The sequence below is a fragment of the Chironomus tepperi genome, unplaced genomic scaffold (assembly GCF_022539635.2).
Source record: "Chironomus tepperi strain 1889 unplaced genomic scaffold, CSIRO-AGI_Ctep_v1 contig_319, whole genome shotgun sequence".
Lineage (NCBI taxonomy): Eukaryota > Metazoa > Arthropoda > Insecta > Diptera > Chironomidae > Chironomus > Chironomus tepperi.
The window spans coordinates 340,123-359,697 of record NW_027226441.1 but is presented as its reverse complement, the minus strand read 5'-3'; the positions used below and the strand labels follow the sequence as shown (position 1 = coordinate 359,697).

General features: G+C 29.8%; 3 protein-coding genes and 1 non-coding gene across 4 annotated transcripts; 3 read left to right on the top strand and 1 right to left on the bottom strand.

Moving 5' to 3' along the window:
• Positions 1 to 395: 395 nt before the first annotated feature.
• LOC139092978 (very long chain fatty acid elongase 7-like) lies at positions 396 to 7,603 on the top strand. The gene is made up of 5 exons (XM_070643556.1): positions 396 to 556; positions 5,574 to 5,714; positions 6,441 to 6,629; positions 6,689 to 6,824; positions 6,978 to 7,603. The coding sequence occupies exons 1-5, from the start codon at positions 554 to 556 to the stop codon at positions 7,418 to 7,420; spliced, it is 912 nt and encodes a 303-aa protein (XP_070499657.1). The 5' UTR covers positions 396 to 553; the 3' UTR covers positions 7,421 to 7,603.
• Positions 7,604 to 10,468: 2,865 nt separating this feature from the next.
• Positions 10,469 to 10,563, bottom strand: TRNAR-CCU (transfer RNA arginine (anticodon CCU)). Its single transcript has 2 exons — positions 10,527 to 10,563; positions 10,469 to 10,504 (listed from the first exon to the last, which is right to left on the bottom strand). It is a non-coding gene; the product is annotated as a tRNA-Arg (tRNA).
• Positions 10,564 to 14,675: 4,112 nt separating this feature from the next.
• LOC139092983 (terminal uridylyltransferase Tailor-like) lies at positions 14,676 to 16,569 on the top strand. The gene is made up of 4 exons (XM_070643562.1): positions 14,676 to 15,383; positions 15,497 to 15,658; positions 15,916 to 16,152; positions 16,215 to 16,569. The coding sequence occupies exons 1-4, from the start codon at positions 15,152 to 15,154 to the stop codon at positions 16,544 to 16,546; spliced, it is 963 nt and encodes a 320-aa protein (XP_070499663.1). The 5' UTR covers positions 14,676 to 15,151; the 3' UTR covers positions 16,547 to 16,569.
• A 714-nt stretch (positions 16,570 to 17,283) lies between these two features.
• Positions 17,284 to 19,003, top strand: LOC139093016 (terminal uridylyltransferase Tailor-like). The gene is made up of 5 exons (XM_070643599.1): positions 17,284 to 17,738; positions 17,798 to 17,959; positions 18,234 to 18,473; positions 18,529 to 18,753; positions 18,893 to 19,003. Exons 1-5 carry the CDS (start codon positions 17,486 to 17,488, stop codon positions 18,991 to 18,993), a joined length of 981 nt encoding a protein of 326 aa, XP_070499700.1. The 5' UTR covers positions 17,284 to 17,485; the 3' UTR covers positions 18,994 to 19,003.
• Positions 19,004 to 19,575: the final 572 nt, after the last annotated feature.

Here is a 19,575-nt window from a genome sequence, read left to right as displayed (position 1 = left end):
AAATCTGTAAAGAGTTAAGATTTTTGTAAATTGATCACTATCTAATAACTTATGAATGACATTGGTAGGATTAATGAACATATAAAAGTCCATTAAGACAAATTATGACGTTAACTACAAAGCAAAGAATTTTAAGATTGCCGTTTTTACCTCGTTTTTAATTGTCATTTATGTCAACAAGAGGAAGAGACAATTTATATTTATGAAAATATTGTAAAAACAAATTATTTCTATCCCCATCCATAATCGTGAGTAGAAAATTTTCGTATGAGTCAAGCCGAGTGCTAATAAGAGCAACGAAAAAGCAATATCAAAGATTTTAAGGAAAAAAATCGCAGCTGTTCTCATTCTCACCTCAGAAAAATATTCAACATCATTTCAGTCTGCCGCAAGTAGCTTAATCGTATGGACGTGTTTTGACTAAACTGCGAATAAGGCAGTGGAAAATTAAATCGAGGAAAAAGTTTAAAAAATTATTTATTTTCTGTGCTTTGCAAAGTTAATTTATTCTCAAAGTATAAAGTGAAAGATTGAAATTATAAATTATTTTATAATGGTAATTTAATAAATAAATTTGTTAAATATTTGGGTTTAGTCCAAAAGTGTTAAATTTAGTTTGATTAAAACTTAAAAATGTGAAAAAAAAACATCGTAAATAAATATTGAAATTTATTCAATTTTTAAAAAAATTCAAATTTAAATTTTTGAAAGATTTTAAATTTTTAAAAAGTTTAAATTTTTAATTTAAAAAAATTCAAATTTAAAAATAAATTTAAAATAAAATTCAAAACTGAAAAGAAAGTTTTAAAAAAAATTGAAATTTGAAAAAATAAACAAATTTTTGAAGATTTCGTCAAATCTTATGCAATAAAGTAACAACTTTGATAGCAAAATTAAATATTCTTGAAATTTTCCATGGAGATTAAGATTCTATTGCAATCTATAATTTATTGTTGTTATATGTGATTAGTAATAAAGGGGAACAAACTTGTAATTACTTTGTTGAGAATTATATCAGAATTCCCATTTAATTATTCTCATGAGTAGTAATTGTGGTCTTTGATTGTTTTTATATTGTTGATTTAAGTAAGTGAATTTTTGATAGAATCACTGTCAATGAGGATGATAATTAATTTGCAATTTAAATTTATCTTGTCAAATTTGATTTTAATCTTGGTGATTGATTTTTATTTTATGAATATCAACCTAATCTACAATATTATCATAAAATAACTGTATGTATTCAAATAGAGTTTTCAAATCCATATCCTGAATAGAAGTCCAATTGGAATTTATTGTTTATTATATTATTTTATTATTTGGAAGCATCCGATATTCTCTTTAAAATAAAAATATTAATTCAACCTAAAATCAAATCTCGATTTCAACTTAAATTAAAAACCGGTGTTTTCATGAATACTTTTTAAAAAAACAAACATCCAAAAAAGTCATAAAAATGCAAACATAAAGAAATACTTTGTTTTTGTAAACAATTTCCATTTAAGGTCGAGAATATTTTTTTTGGCATGTGCCTTTCACTGCATGTGTAATAGAGTGCAGGTGTAATATACAGGATGTAAATTCTATCCTTGATGTGAAATGTTGTGATGATTTATCGAAATTTAACAATTTTAATATTCATAATATTTATAAATACGAATTAAATAAACTGGTGGATGACAAAAATAGACAGTAATAGCTGAATTTAAAACCTAAGACATATCTTTGTGGGTGCGGATAAAGGAAATAGTGGAAAATATTGGAATCACACGCAGACCTTAAAATATTTAGTTTGACAAAAATAGACATAAGGTTTAATAGTAAACAGAAGATATTATTTTTCCAAAATATTATTTTTAAATGCACGTGAGAAATAAGCTTAAAATTTACTCTATTTAATAGTTCGCAACTTTTTTAAACTTGACCTAAGTAATGTAGTGAATTGACACCTAATAAAACATTTTGTAAAGTATAATCAGAGTGAAATGTAAATAAGTTACTGTCCCGAGCGACACAAATGAACAAGGCTCTGCCACGGAGCTTTTAAGGCCACGCGAAAGCTCTTTTATTAACATCAAATGAAAGCCGCCTATATTTGACAGCCATATGTATGTCGTTTCTGTGTAGAATCCGTTAGGTAACCGATTTGCATCCACAAAACATACCAATGCTCTTTAATAGTAGATTTTACCTATAATCGATCTAAATATTGATTAAATGTCAATAAAAGCTTAACTAGCTACATTCTTAAATAATCATCATAGTTATTCAGTCCTTAGAAAGCCATTGAACTTTGATAATTAAATTCAACCTCTGTTGATTGTTGATTACAATTTACAATTTTTTTTTCCTATTTTAAATATTTCATTGCTAAACTATCAACATCAACATTTGATGAGAAATCTCACATGTTTTATAACTAAATGTGTGAATTTATAGAGCAGTCACAAAAGTTTCAAAAATTATATTTTACATTATGTCACGTGAATTAACTATGGACAGGAACGTAATCAGGAGAAAGTATGAAAGTAGGCAATAAAGTTCCTAAGCTTTCACAACTGGAGATTAATCCTTAAATTCGAATGGATTTTTTTGTTTGAAGATTTCTATAGAGAAGAAGTTAATGGAGATTTACGTCAATAATTTAGCTCTTGACATGTCTTAATTTTTGTACAACTTACCACAAGCTTGCGAATGGACAACTTGGCAAAATGTCTAGCTATTAAGTAGACTAACGGTCGACTAAAGACATTTTCTCTGGAACGTTCCATTGACGTCATTAATCGACCTTAGGTCAAGTTATTAACTAGACATTATGTCATGTTCACTCGGGTTGTGATACAGTCACCAAATTAGAACTGATCAATAAATTTCAAAAATTTTATCAAATTTAATTTGGATTCTTTTTTTTTTAATTCTAGTTCCAATAAAAAAAAGTTATTGACTCTTCGCATATTTCCGCGAATATTAAAAGACTTGTATGCGTGAGCAGTACAGAAAAGAAAATTAATTCAACAATGTTAAGGTTGTGGAAGGTTAAAGCTGGTTATTATTTCCAAATCTCTCAAATCTATGCATGAGGAACTTACATGGTGATGATTTGTTTCAATTACTAGACAATATTTTACAATTAAATCTCAAAAATTGAAACAATTATCAGATAAATAAATTAACAAAAATTAGTGATGGGAAAAACGCGAGCCATAAACTACATATAAAGACAATAACTTTTCGTGAACTTCTTTTAATTTGTTATTTCCGTGACATCACGAACTTCCGATAATAAATTTTATGATGCTTACAAAATTTTTTAATGTTAAGCTTTTTTTCTTATGTTTTACGTCAAATGTATGCTTGTTAGAGATTTGGACATTCGCGAAAAATTCAGCTTAGAATTAATTTAATAAAAATGAAATATAATGATTTAATCCAGTGCTGAGCAACTAGTGTGGTTAATCGTGATTAATGGATCCGAAATGCGACACCAGGCTGCCGTTACTCTGGCCGAAAACCATAACATTTTGTTTAAATCCAGCAGTGGCATTAAATCAGAGTCCTGGTCGGATTCTTGATCAATTTACCAATTTGGACAACACTGGGTCAGAACAATCAATCAAAAAATTAGTTACGTCATTATTCAGGTTGATTCATTAAAAAGTCATTTTTTATTTTGGCATAAAGCTTTTGGAAATGTCTTCGCATCATGACAAAGCAAAATCTTCATTAAATGGCTGTGCGTATAGTTCAAAAAATTTCAAACCCTTAAGCTTTTTCTTTATTATTACTATTATTAAGTATCAAATGATTGTCTAATGACTAGAAGAACATTCTATAGATTCTATAGCCATATAAAAACTAAACATCATTAATGAAAAATAGGTGTTCAAAAACAAAAAAATAATTTTATATTTATGTCTTCCTTAGTGGATTGATTCAATTAAATAATAATTGTTAAGTTCTAAATAATATTCTTTATTTTTAATATTAAAAGGATTTAAAAGATTACAAGTTTTTATCATTTTCTAATTGAATTCTGTAATTTGTTCTTACCAAGAAGCAAATCCTAAATTTTTCAAGAATTTTCAATTATCAGCCTCATTAACTTGTATTAATACTAATTTTATAAGACTATTTATCACAATTTATATTCTTAACCTACATCAACAGTTATTCAGTTAGATTGTGAAGGCTAAACAAGTTATTGGATTTAATTTTATTGCTTCTTCGCGAATCTTCGCAGAAACTTGAATTTCAAAGAATCAAATATGAATTTTAATGAATTCTTCTTCTTACTTATTAAAATTCCTTGTTTTTTGGATCTAGACACTTGAACATAGCTTTCAAACTTTTTTCAACCTAAAATCAAATTAATATTCTTATTATAATCTCTATTTTGTCAAAAATTATTGATTCCTTAAATTTATTCAATAAACTAAAGGTGTTGATAACACAGGTGTATCACAAAGACCTTCAAAGAAATTTATTGAGACAAAAAAGTTAGTTCCTCTCTGAGATCATCGGCTAAATTATTTTTGATCGAATTTACATATGATAAGATTTATTTTTAGACTTTATTTTATAGCTATCATTAATAACTCTACTTTAAATAAACATGTCTACATAACTGTACAAATCTATCTCGATCTATCTGTCTATCTATCTATGATTAATTTTATTCATGCAAGACATTTACTTAGAGTTGTCAGATAGATGCCTTTCGAGAGGTAGCTTTTGCAAATTTAGACATTACCAATGAAAAGGAATGGAAAGGAAAGACCTAGACGAAGGCAAAGACAATAGTTTTTATGTTTATCAAGAAATTGTCTGCATTGCTTTTGACTAGGAAAGCCTTCAAGACCGCAAAACTGTCTTTATTTAATGTCTGTGATTGATTTCTGCCTTTGATGGAAGATCGATAGGTGACAACACTGCATTTGCTGTGTCACTGATTGTTCTTGTTAGCATTTTGAGATCATAAGATTGACAATATATTGAAACATTTAGAAGACAGTTCATCCAATTTCCCAAGATGTTAGTCATTTGCATAATACGGATATGTTTTTATTTATTCTGTTAATAGCTTCAAACAAGTTTTCACATGTTTTGAGAAATGATGAAAAAAAATCATAGTTTTTACTAAATAAATAAATCAAAGCGATCAATGGCCTCAATAAGCTAATCACATAAATATTGCATAAGGTTAATTATCAAATTAAAATCATCTCATTTGACTAGAAAGACTCGTGTAAAATTACTTTATCAATACGAGATAATTGTTTAGAAAAATATCATGTGCTAATTGGTAATTGAAAATGATTCGTGGTAAATGGACTTCCCCAGATCGAAAATCTCTAGGTTATTGACGTAAAGAATTTATGGGAATTTTTTCGATTATTACTTACCAATAATATCTATGTGAAAACTATTATATTCTTCATTAAATTTGTTTACAATTATGATATTTTCTGAGAATTTTTCACACCCAAATCCCAAATATTCATCGGAATTTAAGAAGCCGACAGCTTCATTCTGTAAAATTCTCTCAAATTAATAAGATAAACTTTTCTTTTCAGATGGAAATTGTAAGACAAATTAGTGCCGGATGGCGTGATTTAATGGAAAACAAATCGGATCCTAGAGTGGCAAATTGGCCACTGATGTCATCACCTTTCCCCACCATAGGAATTTGCTTATCATACGTATTCATTGTAAAGGTAAGTTCATCAAGGAATGTTAAGAATTTTCAGTGTTATTCAGGGGCATGGACAGAATTTTTTTGAGGGGGGTCCAGGAAAAGGAGGGAGGAGGATGATGTTGACTCAAACACACCTCTTTCCTGATGTTGATCATTCACAATTTCTATTAAGTTTCATCATCAATTAGCAAACTTATATTAATTTCTCTTATTAGATCAATCAATTTGTATCAATTTATATTTAATTTAATTATCATGATGTTGTTTAACAATTTTCTTCAAATATGGGCTAATTTTGGAAATTGATTCAATTGGACACTTTGAATATTTTTTTTTTACTTCATTTAATATTATCGCATCTGATGCTCATGTGTTAATTAGTGAAATATTACTAACTAGTTAATTAACAGATTTTTAAAATCATGTCAAATACAGTTACCTAATAATTGTTTATAAAATATGTTGGACATAAAATTCATCAATTCCACTAAAGATGATAAAATATTATTATGTAGGGCATTATAGCATGGGCGTAGCCATAAGTTTGAAAGGAATTTAGACATTTTTGTCTCTTAATACCTTGGCAAATTGATAGATTTTGCTCAAAAAAGGGTATCTGATCACCACCCTCCTCTTTCAAGGATACCTTCAAGACAGTTATGTCTAAGAATGTGAAACTATATAAACCGCCCTCCAGCGATATATCACCTAATTATTAAATATCCCACTCTCTAATTCATTGCAGTTTCTTGGACCAAAATTCATGGAAAACAGAAAACCATTCAAACTCAGAAAGATCATCATACTCTACAATTTTCTACAAGTTGTTTTAAGTTTTCATTTATTTTTCGAAGCCGGTATGTCTGGATGGTTTGGTAAATACAACTGGAGGTGCCAGCCTGTTGATTTTTCAATGAATTCTGATGCATTAAGGGTAAGTTCAATGAATTTAATAATTTGAGTAATGTTTAAAGAATTTATACCTTAATCTAGATGGCAAATGGAAGCTATTTGTATTATCTTAGCAAATTCTCAGAGTTTCTTGACACATTCTTCTTTGTATTGAGGAAGCGTTATGATCAAGTATCAACATTACATGTCATTCATCATGGAATCATGCCATTCAGTGGTAATTATTAAGTTTTAATTAGTTCCTCGACAGTTGTTGATGTCAAAATGATAGAAATTAATTTAATTAATTAAGTTAAGAATCATTTTGCATTTCTTCAACTTTGATTTGAAATCAAGTAAGACTAATCATTATAAAAACTACTCATTACAGTTTGGTGGGGCGTAAAATTCATGCCTGGTGGTCACAGTACGTTCTTTGGATTTCTCAACACATTCGTTCATATTGTAATGTACACATATTACATGATGGCTGCAATTGGACCAGAAATGCAAAAATATCTTTGGTGGAAGAAATACTTGACAATTTTACAAATGATTCAATTTGTCGGAATCATGGTTCACGCATTTCAGCTATTCTTCAGTAATCCATGCAACTATCCGATGTCATTCGCTTATTGGATTGGTGCACATGCAGTCATGTTCTACTTTTTATTCAGTAATTTCTATAAAACAGCTTATATGGCAAAGAAAAAGAAAAAGGTTGAAGATATTAATGGAAATGTTACAAAAATTGATCAAGGAACAGCATATAATAGTAAAATTGAGCATGAACAGAAATTAATCGAACAAACTAATTTAAGAAATAGATTATAATATTATAGCTCAATAAGATTCCTCGCAATAAATCAAAAATTTTGTACAATTTGTAAATCATTTTTTAAAGTATATTAATTCATAAAACTCTTTTGATACGTATGTTAGGTATGAACTTGTAATAGAAATGTGATGAAAACATGAAAGAATAAAAATACGTCAAAACATAAATCAACTCATAAATACTTGTATTTACCTTGAAAATAATATTTCAGATTTTTGGTCCATCACTTAATACATTTGTGCTGGAGATGGAATTAAGTTCTATGATGTTCTGCATTTAAATGTTGTGAATTTAATTTTTTGCAAATGTCATCAGTGAACAACCTCTTTATTAGCATAAATTATTCTTGTATCTCTTTTCCATCTTGACATTTCAGCTGATTAAGGAATCCTTGATGATTGAAATTTGCATATCGGAAATGAAACTTCATGTTGCAAAATATCATTTGATAAATTTTATCACATTTTTTGCCTCGTTTCTCTTAATTTATCTTCCGCATAGAAAGAATGCATTTTGTAATCAAATTAAAGCCGATCTGCGTCGACATCACCAGTCAAGATGTCGTCAAGGCAATTGCGTCTTACCATCACTACGACAACGTAGCGGTGCTATAGTAAACACATTGTGCTGTTTGGGAAATTATATTAAATTTCTATTACAGGATTTTTCAACTTTTTACTGTAAATTTCCATAAAAATTTTGCATAACAAGTGAATTAAAAAAGAGGCATTTATAATTTCATTTGGGGACGTCCCCCAATGTCTAGATATAAGTTTGTTTATAATTTTCACCTGCTTAAATTATTAGAAATTCTAAATTATATCAATTAATTTCAATTGCATTGATTGTCATACGATCAAGGAATTTTCTAGAATTTTAATAATATTAGTTGTTTACTACTGTTGATTGCTAGTGCTTGTTAAAAAGCTACTGCTAATTTTACAATCTACTAAATTGAGCGCATTTCTAAGTCCTATTCTTGAAGACTTCTTTGTACAATTAATTTCAGAGATAGCAGGTTGTAAGTCCACTATTTTATCCTGTTTGTGGGAGTAGCACCCTGCAAGCTAGGTTTTAGTAATAACAAGGAGATTCACGTGAAGGATTACCACTTCATGAGTCAGATTGATACTCCCCAACTCCCCCAGTCATATGACCTGTAATATCTGCACCATATTAATAGGTATCATAAATATCAATTTATAAAGATGCAGCTAGTTTGCAACGAAATAAGACAAATCCCGTACAAAAGTGCACTCTAATGAAGTGTAGAAAAGTAGCTTGAAACTAGTTTTTTTCAATTGATCGAGTTACATAAAATTTTTCGTTGCATTATTGCAAGGTCATTATAGACGAGAATTACAATAAAATCAGGTGCTAATTTATTTTGTTTTCTTATATATTCATTGATTTTTGTATGAAATTTAAATTTAATTTCTCTACATTCTTAAACAAAAAATACTTAATGCGACAAATTTTAGTTTGGCGTTTCTTTGATTAATCTTGAATAGACAGAGACAGTATTGCATATTAAATTAGCAATTGGAAGTCAGTGATAGGCTCAGTTCTAGGCGGCATTTGCGAGAAGTTGTGGACCAAAATTGATCTGTATGGCCAACAAAGTAAGTAAGTAAGTTATTTTCTAATCATATGCATTAACAATTCTTAAGTAGTTTGTGTATGTATGGTAGAATAATTATAGCATTAATAGTTCTTATTACATTAAAAATTAAGATCGTGCTTTTGATTACGATCTTTGCGTTTTTAACGTCATAATCATAATTTTAAATTTTTATTTTACATCGTCTCAATGTCACACCCTAAAAGAAGTATAAAGTAATGAAAAAAATATTTTTTCTGGCGTGTTCTGACAAATTACTTTTTAATAAGATTCTATCAAGCTGGAAGTGAGCATTTAACAACAAAAATTATATAATCTATATCATATTTCTTATTTTCAATTACTGACTTATTAGATTACTTTTTAAGTGACAATACATCTTGTACTTAGCATAAAATTAGACAGAAGTTGTAAAATAATCATCAATTTATGGATTATAATCAATTGAGTACACGATTTAAAGTTCTAACGTATATTTTGAATTCAAAAAAATGTTAAAGGTTTTTAGTTTTTAAAATTCCCAAGCTTGGTGGGGTCAGAATGCGGTTCTCTTAAAAACAATTTGCCATTAAACGTTTTTCTTTTGCGAAAAACTATTAATTTAGTTAATTTCACAAATCTCATAGCATAATGAAACATGTCGCATTTTCAGTCCTTGACATGTGCATGTACCCCACTGAAGGTTGTATTTATCTCTAAGACTATGGTTTACTTGAAAATAATTTTCATCATAATCGCTTTACATCGTGTGAATTTAATTAGAAAAATATGTACATATGAAGAAAAATTGAGATAAGTTAATTAAGTTCACCTTCGCAAAAAATTAAATCACGACCTTGGCCATCGATCCAATTCTTATAATGCATTAAAATTATAATATGAGCAGAAATCTCTTAATCTTATTTAACTGAATAAATGAAAGAAAATTAAAAAAATTCGCGTAATATTTTTTTTTTCTTTACAAGTTCAAGTTACATGAGAACATAATTATGTATGAGATTAAGCCGGTATTTTATTGAGTCTACATTAACTCAACTGACTAAATTCAGTGACGTAACGACATGGAGTCATGAGTGTCATGCGTAGAGAAATGCTATATTGCGTATAATTATATTAAGGAACGCTAAGCCTATATAAAGCAGTGCCACATATTTCTATGATTTTCTCCTTATTGTTACGTAATTTACGAATAACCCCTAAGTAATTTCATTAATCAAATTATCCAACTGACCCTTAAAATCCGCATTCGCAATCATCTCCATGAAAATATGCAACGCATACTACAATACTAAAAAATGTTTCATTTTCAATCTTGTTCCAAAAAAAAACTTTTTTTTACTTAATTATAGAATTTCTAGAAGAAAAAAGAAAAAAATTGTGAAAATACAAAAAAAGAACGAAAAAAAGAATTTTCAGCAAAAAATACTCCTGACGGGACTCGAACCCGCAATCTTTGGCTCACTCCAATATTCATACAACATTAGGAGGCCAACGCCTTATCCATTAGGCTACAGGAGCAGATGAAAATCAAATAAGTTTTTTGCCAAAACGCATTTTTATATTTAAGGTGTGACTGATAACGATAATTTTATAAATTTAGATTAAGTTAAACGAATAAAGAATTTTTTATAAAAATATAAGCATAATTTTGATGAGTAAAATGAATTAATTTTGATTTATTCACTTAGCATAAACTGTTGAAAGGTTTTAAGCTATTATGATTTCATAAATTTCACTTTCAGCATATTCTCATAATATGTTCAATTTTATGCTCATCATACTTAAATGCTGTTATTATTTATGCACTTTCTGTAGCTCTATAATTAAATTTACTAAACTACTCGTGCTTAGATTTGTTGACGATATGGCTTTAAATGTCTGTTTTATTTTTAGCATATTCAATCCGATTTTTCCGTCATTATTACAATTATTTTATGCAGACAATTACTTAATTGCTTGATTTAAATCACAATATTTCCTTTAATTAAATATTATCAGTTCATGCCTAATCTTTTATTGAAATTTCTGATTTATTTGTTCATTTATCATGAATATTTTCGATAAATCAGCAGCACTAGCATGAAATTTTTCTTTATAATCACAATAGTGTTATGTATGATAAGCTATATCGATTGTGCTAAATATTTCAAGTTTTTATCTGTCAATTACTGCACAAACACAAGTGTCGTTTTCGTTTTAGAAAAATGTGAACTTGAAGATGGATCTTTTAGTTTGATAGCAAATCTTCCGACTCCAGTCATCAAAACGTTTGTAAGTTAAGGTTCACAGTTCATTTATTACAGTGCTGTCCAAACTATTTACTGCGGCGCACTAGTGTACCAAAATTGCAAAAATAAAAATCTTCAATTTGTTTGGGTTTTTCATGGAAAGAACCCAAGAACCCCTTTTAAATTCTAGCAATCCATACAAAAATAATGCCATCCGCTCTTTGTTGTTGCTGTTTCAAAATCGTGGAACCCCTCTCCCCTCTCGAACGTAATATGTGAACTACTTCTTATTAGTATTTAAGAAAGTAATGGCCCTGCTTTTTTTAAGATTTCAATATCAGTGCATTTTCTTCAAGACAACAAAATCATTCAGAGTCTTCATATAAAAAAATTAGATTGGTGTGAAAACTTCAAGCATGGAAAGGTACCATCTACACCTTTATGGAAGATTGTGATGAGCGGATTTGGAAAATATTTGAGAAATTATACAAAATGTCCTATTAAAAAGAAGTTTATATTTGAAAAAGTCACTCCTGATTCAAGAATGATGCTATTTATACCAGCGGTTAAAGTTCGATTTGATGTTATTTTTGACAATGTCGGAGAAACTGGACAAAGAGATATGACTAATTTTTCGGTTACTGGCAGAGTTGTTGAACAATGAATTTTAATATATGAATATACAAGTTTTGAGAATCTCAGATGCTTATTTTTGAATTAATTTTGAAATTTACAGGTATCGAGTAATTGTTAAATTAACTCTCTCTTTCCGACCCCATTTCCATCCCCTATCCGTCGCTTGTCTACGCCCCGGAATATATGAGTAATACTAACATTATGAAGGGGTCGTCAATAGTCCCCACCCACGAACATAAAAAGTGAACGGCCCCAAATTAAGAATGCAATTTTGCAAATGTTCTTGTTTACATTAGCATTCGTATGGTCGAGTTAATACTGCTTGGAAGTATCTATATGTAAATCTTGAATCAAATAATTAAAATTCTTAATTGTGTATGACAATTATTATTTAATTATCTAATTTGATGACTGCAAATTATTTTTTGCTTCAAAAATTTCACAATTTAAATATTTTTGAGTCAGTTCAAGAATTATACTCAGTGATATTGCTGACTGGATTATCAATTCGATCTAAAGAGCCATTATGAAATTTATCATTATAATTCTAGTTTTGATGATCGTTAATCATGCATATTGTTCAAAAAGCTTTAGATTTACAAAACTGAGTGAATGCAGTAGTAACGACTCAATTATTCATGTCGAAAAGTGCGAAGTTAATGATATTTACATATCTGTTAACTTTAAACTCAAGGTTCCGATTGTCAGATTTGTTGTAAGTTGTTACTTAAGCGACACAAATGAAGAAGACTCGGTTGTGTCGTTCGGGTTGAAATTGACTAAATGCTACCAAATTAAATTCTAGGTGACTGTCAAAATTGATATGATACAAAACAATAAAATTTTTCAAAGTATAAATATGCAAAAAATTGATTTCTGCTCAGTATTTAATGATGGAAAATTACCGACAAATCCTGTATGGAAACTCATAATGTCAGGATTTGGCAAAAAAATAATCAAATATGCAAAATGTCCAATTAAGAATGAAGTTGTATTAGATAGAATTAAGGCTGATCCAAAAATGATGATGTTTCTACCATCTGCTACACTTAACTGCAGCATTACTGCTCATATTTATGGACCAAATGGAGCAAAAGATTTTGTCACTGTATTTTTGATAGCTGAGACATCCGAAAATTAAACTACTTAGATTATCCAAGTCCCTAGAGCAGTGGTGGGTAACCTGTGTTGCTCGACACCTTAGTGTACCTGCAAAATTTATTGAAAATGCCATGAATCGTTTACCGTATGCGATTTCAGTCGAGAATAACCACCAAGATGTGCCGACAAAATAAAAGGTTGCTCACCACTGTCCTTGAGTCTCTAGAGGATGTTCCAAATTCTGCACTTAAATCATTACTTTTTCAATTATTATCTGATATTTTAATCCAAAAAATAAAACTTTAAATTCACAAAAATTTAATTGCAGTAATCTTTTCTATATTTGGTTGCACATTTTTTAATTACATTTCATTGAACCGGTCGGAATTAAATAATCATGAATAAGTCAAAATTTATTCTTGATACAACTCCAAATAGGAGAATTCTTGAAACAATAGATGAGATTAACAGAGCAACAGACAGTTCACAAGGAGTCAACAAATCTCGATTGTTACTTGTCACATTATCGACAACTATGAGTATGGCACTTAAAAAGCCATTATCAAAAGAATATTATCAATGGACGAGAGCATATCTTGAAACAATTAAGAATGAAGATGGAACAAGTTTACCAAATATATCAAAATTTTTAAAGTACATTGATTGGTATGAAAAGAATAATAATATCGAAGACTTACTACAAAGCACTAAATATTCAATATCTCCGGAAGAAGAAATCGAAATTGTCATTCAAGAACCAAGTGAAGATATTTTACAAATTCCAGACATGACAATATTCAGCAGTACAAAAATTCCTAAAACTCAAAAGGGAAATTCACAAATTGTTGATAATCAAGAAGATCAGGCTCAAGTTGATGTGAATCAAGATGAGGAAGCATGAAAAATCATTCAGTAAGCTCACAATTAAATGCAATGGTTACTTCTTTGAATTTGTTAAAGTCATTAAAATTTTTAATAAAAATTCAAATCGCGGACAGACAAAATACTTAGCTAGTTACTGTTCTTTCTTCTTATTCTTAGTTGGCATCTGATTGTTAATACCAAAAACTTCACTGTAGGTCAGTGAATATTATTTTCCGCGAGACACCTTGGTGGTAAGCCTTGATCGAAATCGCTCGGCATACGGTTCATTGCGATTCCAAAAGATTTTGGCGACACACTATCGTGGCACATAGGTTGCCCACCTCTGGTCTAAAAAGTCTGGTTACTTATGCTGCATAAATGCTATTATGATGCAAGCGTTTATATAAAATGTCCGTTATAAGATGAATGCATTTTCAAATACTAAATTAGTCTCCTCAGAAGTTTTATCAGTTCAGAAATTCAACAAAAGAGCGATTCCATGAGTAAACGGAACTGAAAAAATTTTAGTACAAAACTTTGTATTCTCAATGAATTTTTAGTTAACTTTTGAAACACATATAGGATTATTTTTCCATTTTAAATGCGTTTTTAGTGTTTAAAGTTTTATCAGTTCAGAAATTCAACAAAAATTCATAATATTTGTTTTGATTTCAAGCAAGTTATTTTAAGACTTTATTCAGGTTTCCAAACAATAAACAAACATTGGTTTTAATTTATTTAATCTTTATTCGAAACAATAAACAAACATTTGTTTTCAAGAAGTTCAAATTGTTATTTTAAAACGTTATTAAAGAAACTAAAATCGTCATCATGTTCCGATTTTTTATGATCAACAAATTATTTAATAATATTAATACAGAGACAATTGTTGATTCTACTGAACTTCCACGTTTATTAATAAAATGGTGCACTTGAGAAATGGCATTTACTTAACTTTTAATGAAGCAATTAGCACATTATTTTAGATTTCGACAAATGTCGTCAATATGTATGCCAATATATATTTATGACTCATAAAATTTGACTCTTCTCTTATCGTTAATTTTGCTCGCAACACATTGCAAATATCAACATACATATTGGCTTATTTCTATTCATCTCCATCATTCACGTTATTTAGTATTAACTCAGACAAATAAAGGATTTTGAAGTGGATTTCAATACATAATAATTAGAACTGTATGCAATTTTGTTCAGTCTCATTGCAAGAGCTGACGAATTAAGAACTAACATTCATAGCTTAAAAGTTATTAAAGATGCCTAATAGAAAAACTGAAAAATTTATCAATCTGAAGAGCCCAAAACTCGTTGAAAAGGCGGTTTTGGAAGCTGAAATGTTAAAAAGCATGTTTAATTATACTGGAATTAGTGCAAATTTAAATACTATATTAATTAATGGAGGTATGAGCACAAAAATCCATTTTTATGGATCTCGAGTTATTGGCTTAGCTCAAAAAGATAGCGATTTGGACATTTATATTGAATATGGTAATTTCCTGGTTTTAACTATGAGTTGCCGAAGCCGAGACTTCCCGGACAGTCTCAGACTCGGTATCGATCTCGGCACCATCAATTTGACGCATCAATTTCTTCTCAAACAGGTGACAACTTTAATTCAGATAAAAATGTTGAACGTGATCGTCAAGTACTTGAAAAAATTGTCAGCATAATTGAAAATGCAGTAACATGGAAGATTACAGCCAAGATTTTGACAGCTTCTGTTCCTATTTTGCAAGTCATTTACGTCCCGAATAACATCAAATGTATGAAAAGTTTAGAAATAGAAATTATTGACATAACCACAAGGCACATAGCGTAGAAATGGCCGATGATCAAACTCCAAGCCAACTTGACTCTAGCCTAGTGTCGGATTTCATTAAATTTAGTCTGAGATCAGAGTCAACAACGACATCCCTGCTCAGAGTTATTTTGACCTTGTGACGGGCATTCGGCCATTTACACATCGTGTGCTTTACGGGATACCTGTCTCTAAATTCATTTTTTTTCTTAAATTAAACAGGCGATATAAGTGTTTCTAATGGACTTGGTGTTGCAAATTCATTGATGATGGCACATCTCTTCAATCTTCAGCCAGAAGCCAAAAAGTTTTATCAATTTATGAAGATTTTTCTAAAACGTTATAGAGATTTTGATGGATATCTGTTGAAATTATTAATTATATTTTTCCTTCAACATGAAAAGCTTTTTCCTTCAGGCATAAAGATTCAAGAGAACTTACCTATTACTTATATAAATGGTAAAAAGTACACATTAAAATTTGAAATTTATGTAAAATGATCTTATTTATTTTCATATTAGGATGGCCGACTGTTGAGATTGATGCAGCACGTAACTTACTTTACTATGGACTTAATGAAATGAATGGATATAAAACTTACATTCCAAAATTTTTTGAATTCTACTCAAAGCTTGAATATCCTAAATACGTAATGTCAACCTATGAGGGTAAACAACTGATGCGCATTAATTACGAATATCCCGAGGAATTTGAAGAACATTTTTTATGTATTTATGGTCCTATCAATAGACGACATAATATTGGAAAATACCTTACTAAATCAAGTGCTGAATATTTCATTAAATTGTGTCAAAGTTTAGAAAGAGAATTTATTATGAAGTATAAATTTTGAAGATAATAAATATTATTGAACTCTAAGAAGCCATTCATTTATTTGCAAGAAAATGAATTTTCATATCCACGCCCCCTCCATACCTTTCCCTCTCGTTACAAATTGTACATCAAGTTGACTTCACGTAGTCGAGTCAACTCAAAGTCTTGAAATCTAAAGAAATCAAATCGCACAGACTCCACTTGGTTTAAGTCGAATTAAGTCAGCTCAATTTGACATCAAGCTATGATTAGACCTTAGCTGTTCAGACCTCTGAAATCCATATCTGCGCGTTACATGCGTTTCTTGGCTTTTCTTGTCTATTGATCAGTTTACGAGTGAGGACTTACCAGATCTCCGGCTCAAATCTAAAGCTACAGTTTACAATGAGACCCAAAAACACTTCTGTTTGATGACATTGCTACTTGAAGCCTTCAAATGAAGGCTGTGAGCCGCGTTTTCGGTGCATATAATTCGAAAATGGACATAATGAATCACGAATCCATTGTAGCAGGCTCGGTTTTGCAATAATTAAGTAATTAAGCACTAAACCATTCCGTCACCGAGCCACTACTTCTCACTTTGATTCACTTGATTTTCAACAATTTTATCTATCTCATAAATTGTTCTGTGAGAGCTCAACATGAACGCAATTAAAATAAATAATAATTCTAAGAAAATTCGTAAATCTGATAGTTTGATAAATGCCAAGCATAAAACATCTACAAATGAAGTGTCGCAACATATTAAATAAAAAAAAATCTGTTTCAAATTTCATTTTTATGCTCGATCTTTCACCGTTTGTTTATTCTAAACGAGTGCCTATGTATGTGTTTTCAACGATCGTCTTGTTATTGTGTGACTGAGCATATCTTAAAAACTTATTCTTACTGCAAAATAGATCTCAGTTTGAAGTGACAACGGCTAGAAGCAATCAGAAAATTATTAGTTGGATTAAAAATGGTGAAATTTTCTTTTAGTGCGAAAATCCAAAGAAAACTCAATTGGTATCTAGATAGAGGACATGATATAGCACTTTATACATCTAGATACTCAGCTGGACGTTCCGAAATGACAAGATATGATAATGTAAGTCTTTTTTTGGAACGTGCACTAAGCATGCATAATTTAACCTCAACAGTCCATTACTTTGGATCACGTGTAAGTGGTACATCTGTTGGAAGATCCGATATTGACTTCTTCGTTGAAATTGGTAAGCCTGAGGAATTATTCTAAACTGTAAGATTTGAAAACAATTAATCAAAATTTCAGGAGACAATTTTTGCTCACCAAATAGTCAAGAAGAAGCAGCAAAAGTATTAAGAAAAATTAAGAATGCCATCGATAAGTCTCACGAGTTTAAGGTCGAAATCTTTCTACCAAAAGCAACTGTTCCTTTATTAAAGGTGGTTTATTTAAAAACCGATTTTAAATGTAAGTTAATTTATTTAATTGTTGTAGCTGATACAAACTCGAAATAATCAATGAATTATTCCGGAGTGGACTCGACTGTATATTCCAGTGATGGGCAACCTATTATTTTTCGCAGCACACCTTGGTAGTAAGCTTAAACCGAAACCGCACATAACATAAGGTTCATGACATTTTAATGGCATACTACTGTGCTGTGGCGCACAGGTTGCCCACCACTGGCATATTCAAATCAACTCCGAGCTCTGAAATTTTCTAATAAAATATTTACTTCTAGGTGACATAGTGGCAAGTAGTGGACTAAGTGTCAGACTTTGTGAAATTATCAATCATTTGAACTCACTTCAACCTCAAATCATTCCTCTATTCCATTACATAAGAATTTGGATTCACTTATGTGGAATAAATATCAAACGATATGTTCAGTTCCTGTTGATTTTTTACTATCTTCAACAGAACAACTACATGCCAAGCATCAAAAACATTCAAAAGAATTTGCCGAAAGAATTTATTGGTGGTAAGTAAGATAAGCTTTACATTCTTTTATGCTTGATGCTTAATATAAATTTTAGATTGGGAAGTGCAGTTTGATCCATCTCGTACATTGCAGTCATATGGAGTGAAAAAAATGACCAATTTTGTGAATCATATCGTTGGATATTTTCGATTCTACTCAAATGTAAAGTTCGAAGAATTAGTTCTATCCATTTATGAAGGAAAATGTATTAAACGATCAGAATATAAAAAGTACGACACTTTTAAAATTGAAAAGCCGTTGTGCATGGCAGGAGTACTTGGTAAGTGAAATTAACATTTCCCATGTTGGGTAGCTGTCCATTTCCATCTGGTCTCCATTTAAAACATCCTGACTTTGCCTCGGAACAGAACATTATATTTGAAAGTAATTCCTCGTATATTTTTGAATTCATTTTGCAGATCAAAGTTTCAACAGTGGACAAACAGTTTCTAAGACAGCCATGCAAAAATTTTCAGGAATGTGCCAACTGTCTGTTGAATTTCTGATCCAAAGAGGATGAAATTCAGATTTTTAAAAATTTTTCATCAGATTTTTATTGAATTTCAAATAAAATGACAATTTTTATGATTTAATGCTCAATTTACATATAAAGCTTTTAATTATTTTGTTTTCAGAATCGACTCATTAGGTACATTGATTACTATGTCAAATTTTCTTTATTGAGTAATTAAATCAAAACCGGTTATAATTGTTTAATCTACTTCATTTCTTACTTATGGTAGGTACTTCAATCGAATGATAAGATAAATTGTATTTTGTTTACTTGTTTTGTTCTTTACTTTCAAATCTCTATTTTATCAATTGTGAGTCGAAGTGGGTCGGTGACGTAATAATTTCGTTATTTGGAATTTAATCATCGTCTAAGACTCATCATGGGAGATATTCGCGAGACATTATCGAATTATTTATTATCTATATTACAGTCAATAAAATTGTCAAAATAGTGTTAAGGATCATACTACAATATGTATATTTATACTATGTCCAGATTTTTATGCATATTCGAATGCTGTTGTTTGGTGAATCCGTTACTCGTTAAAATATCATTCGCCATGAGACGCATATAACGCAAAGGTCTGGA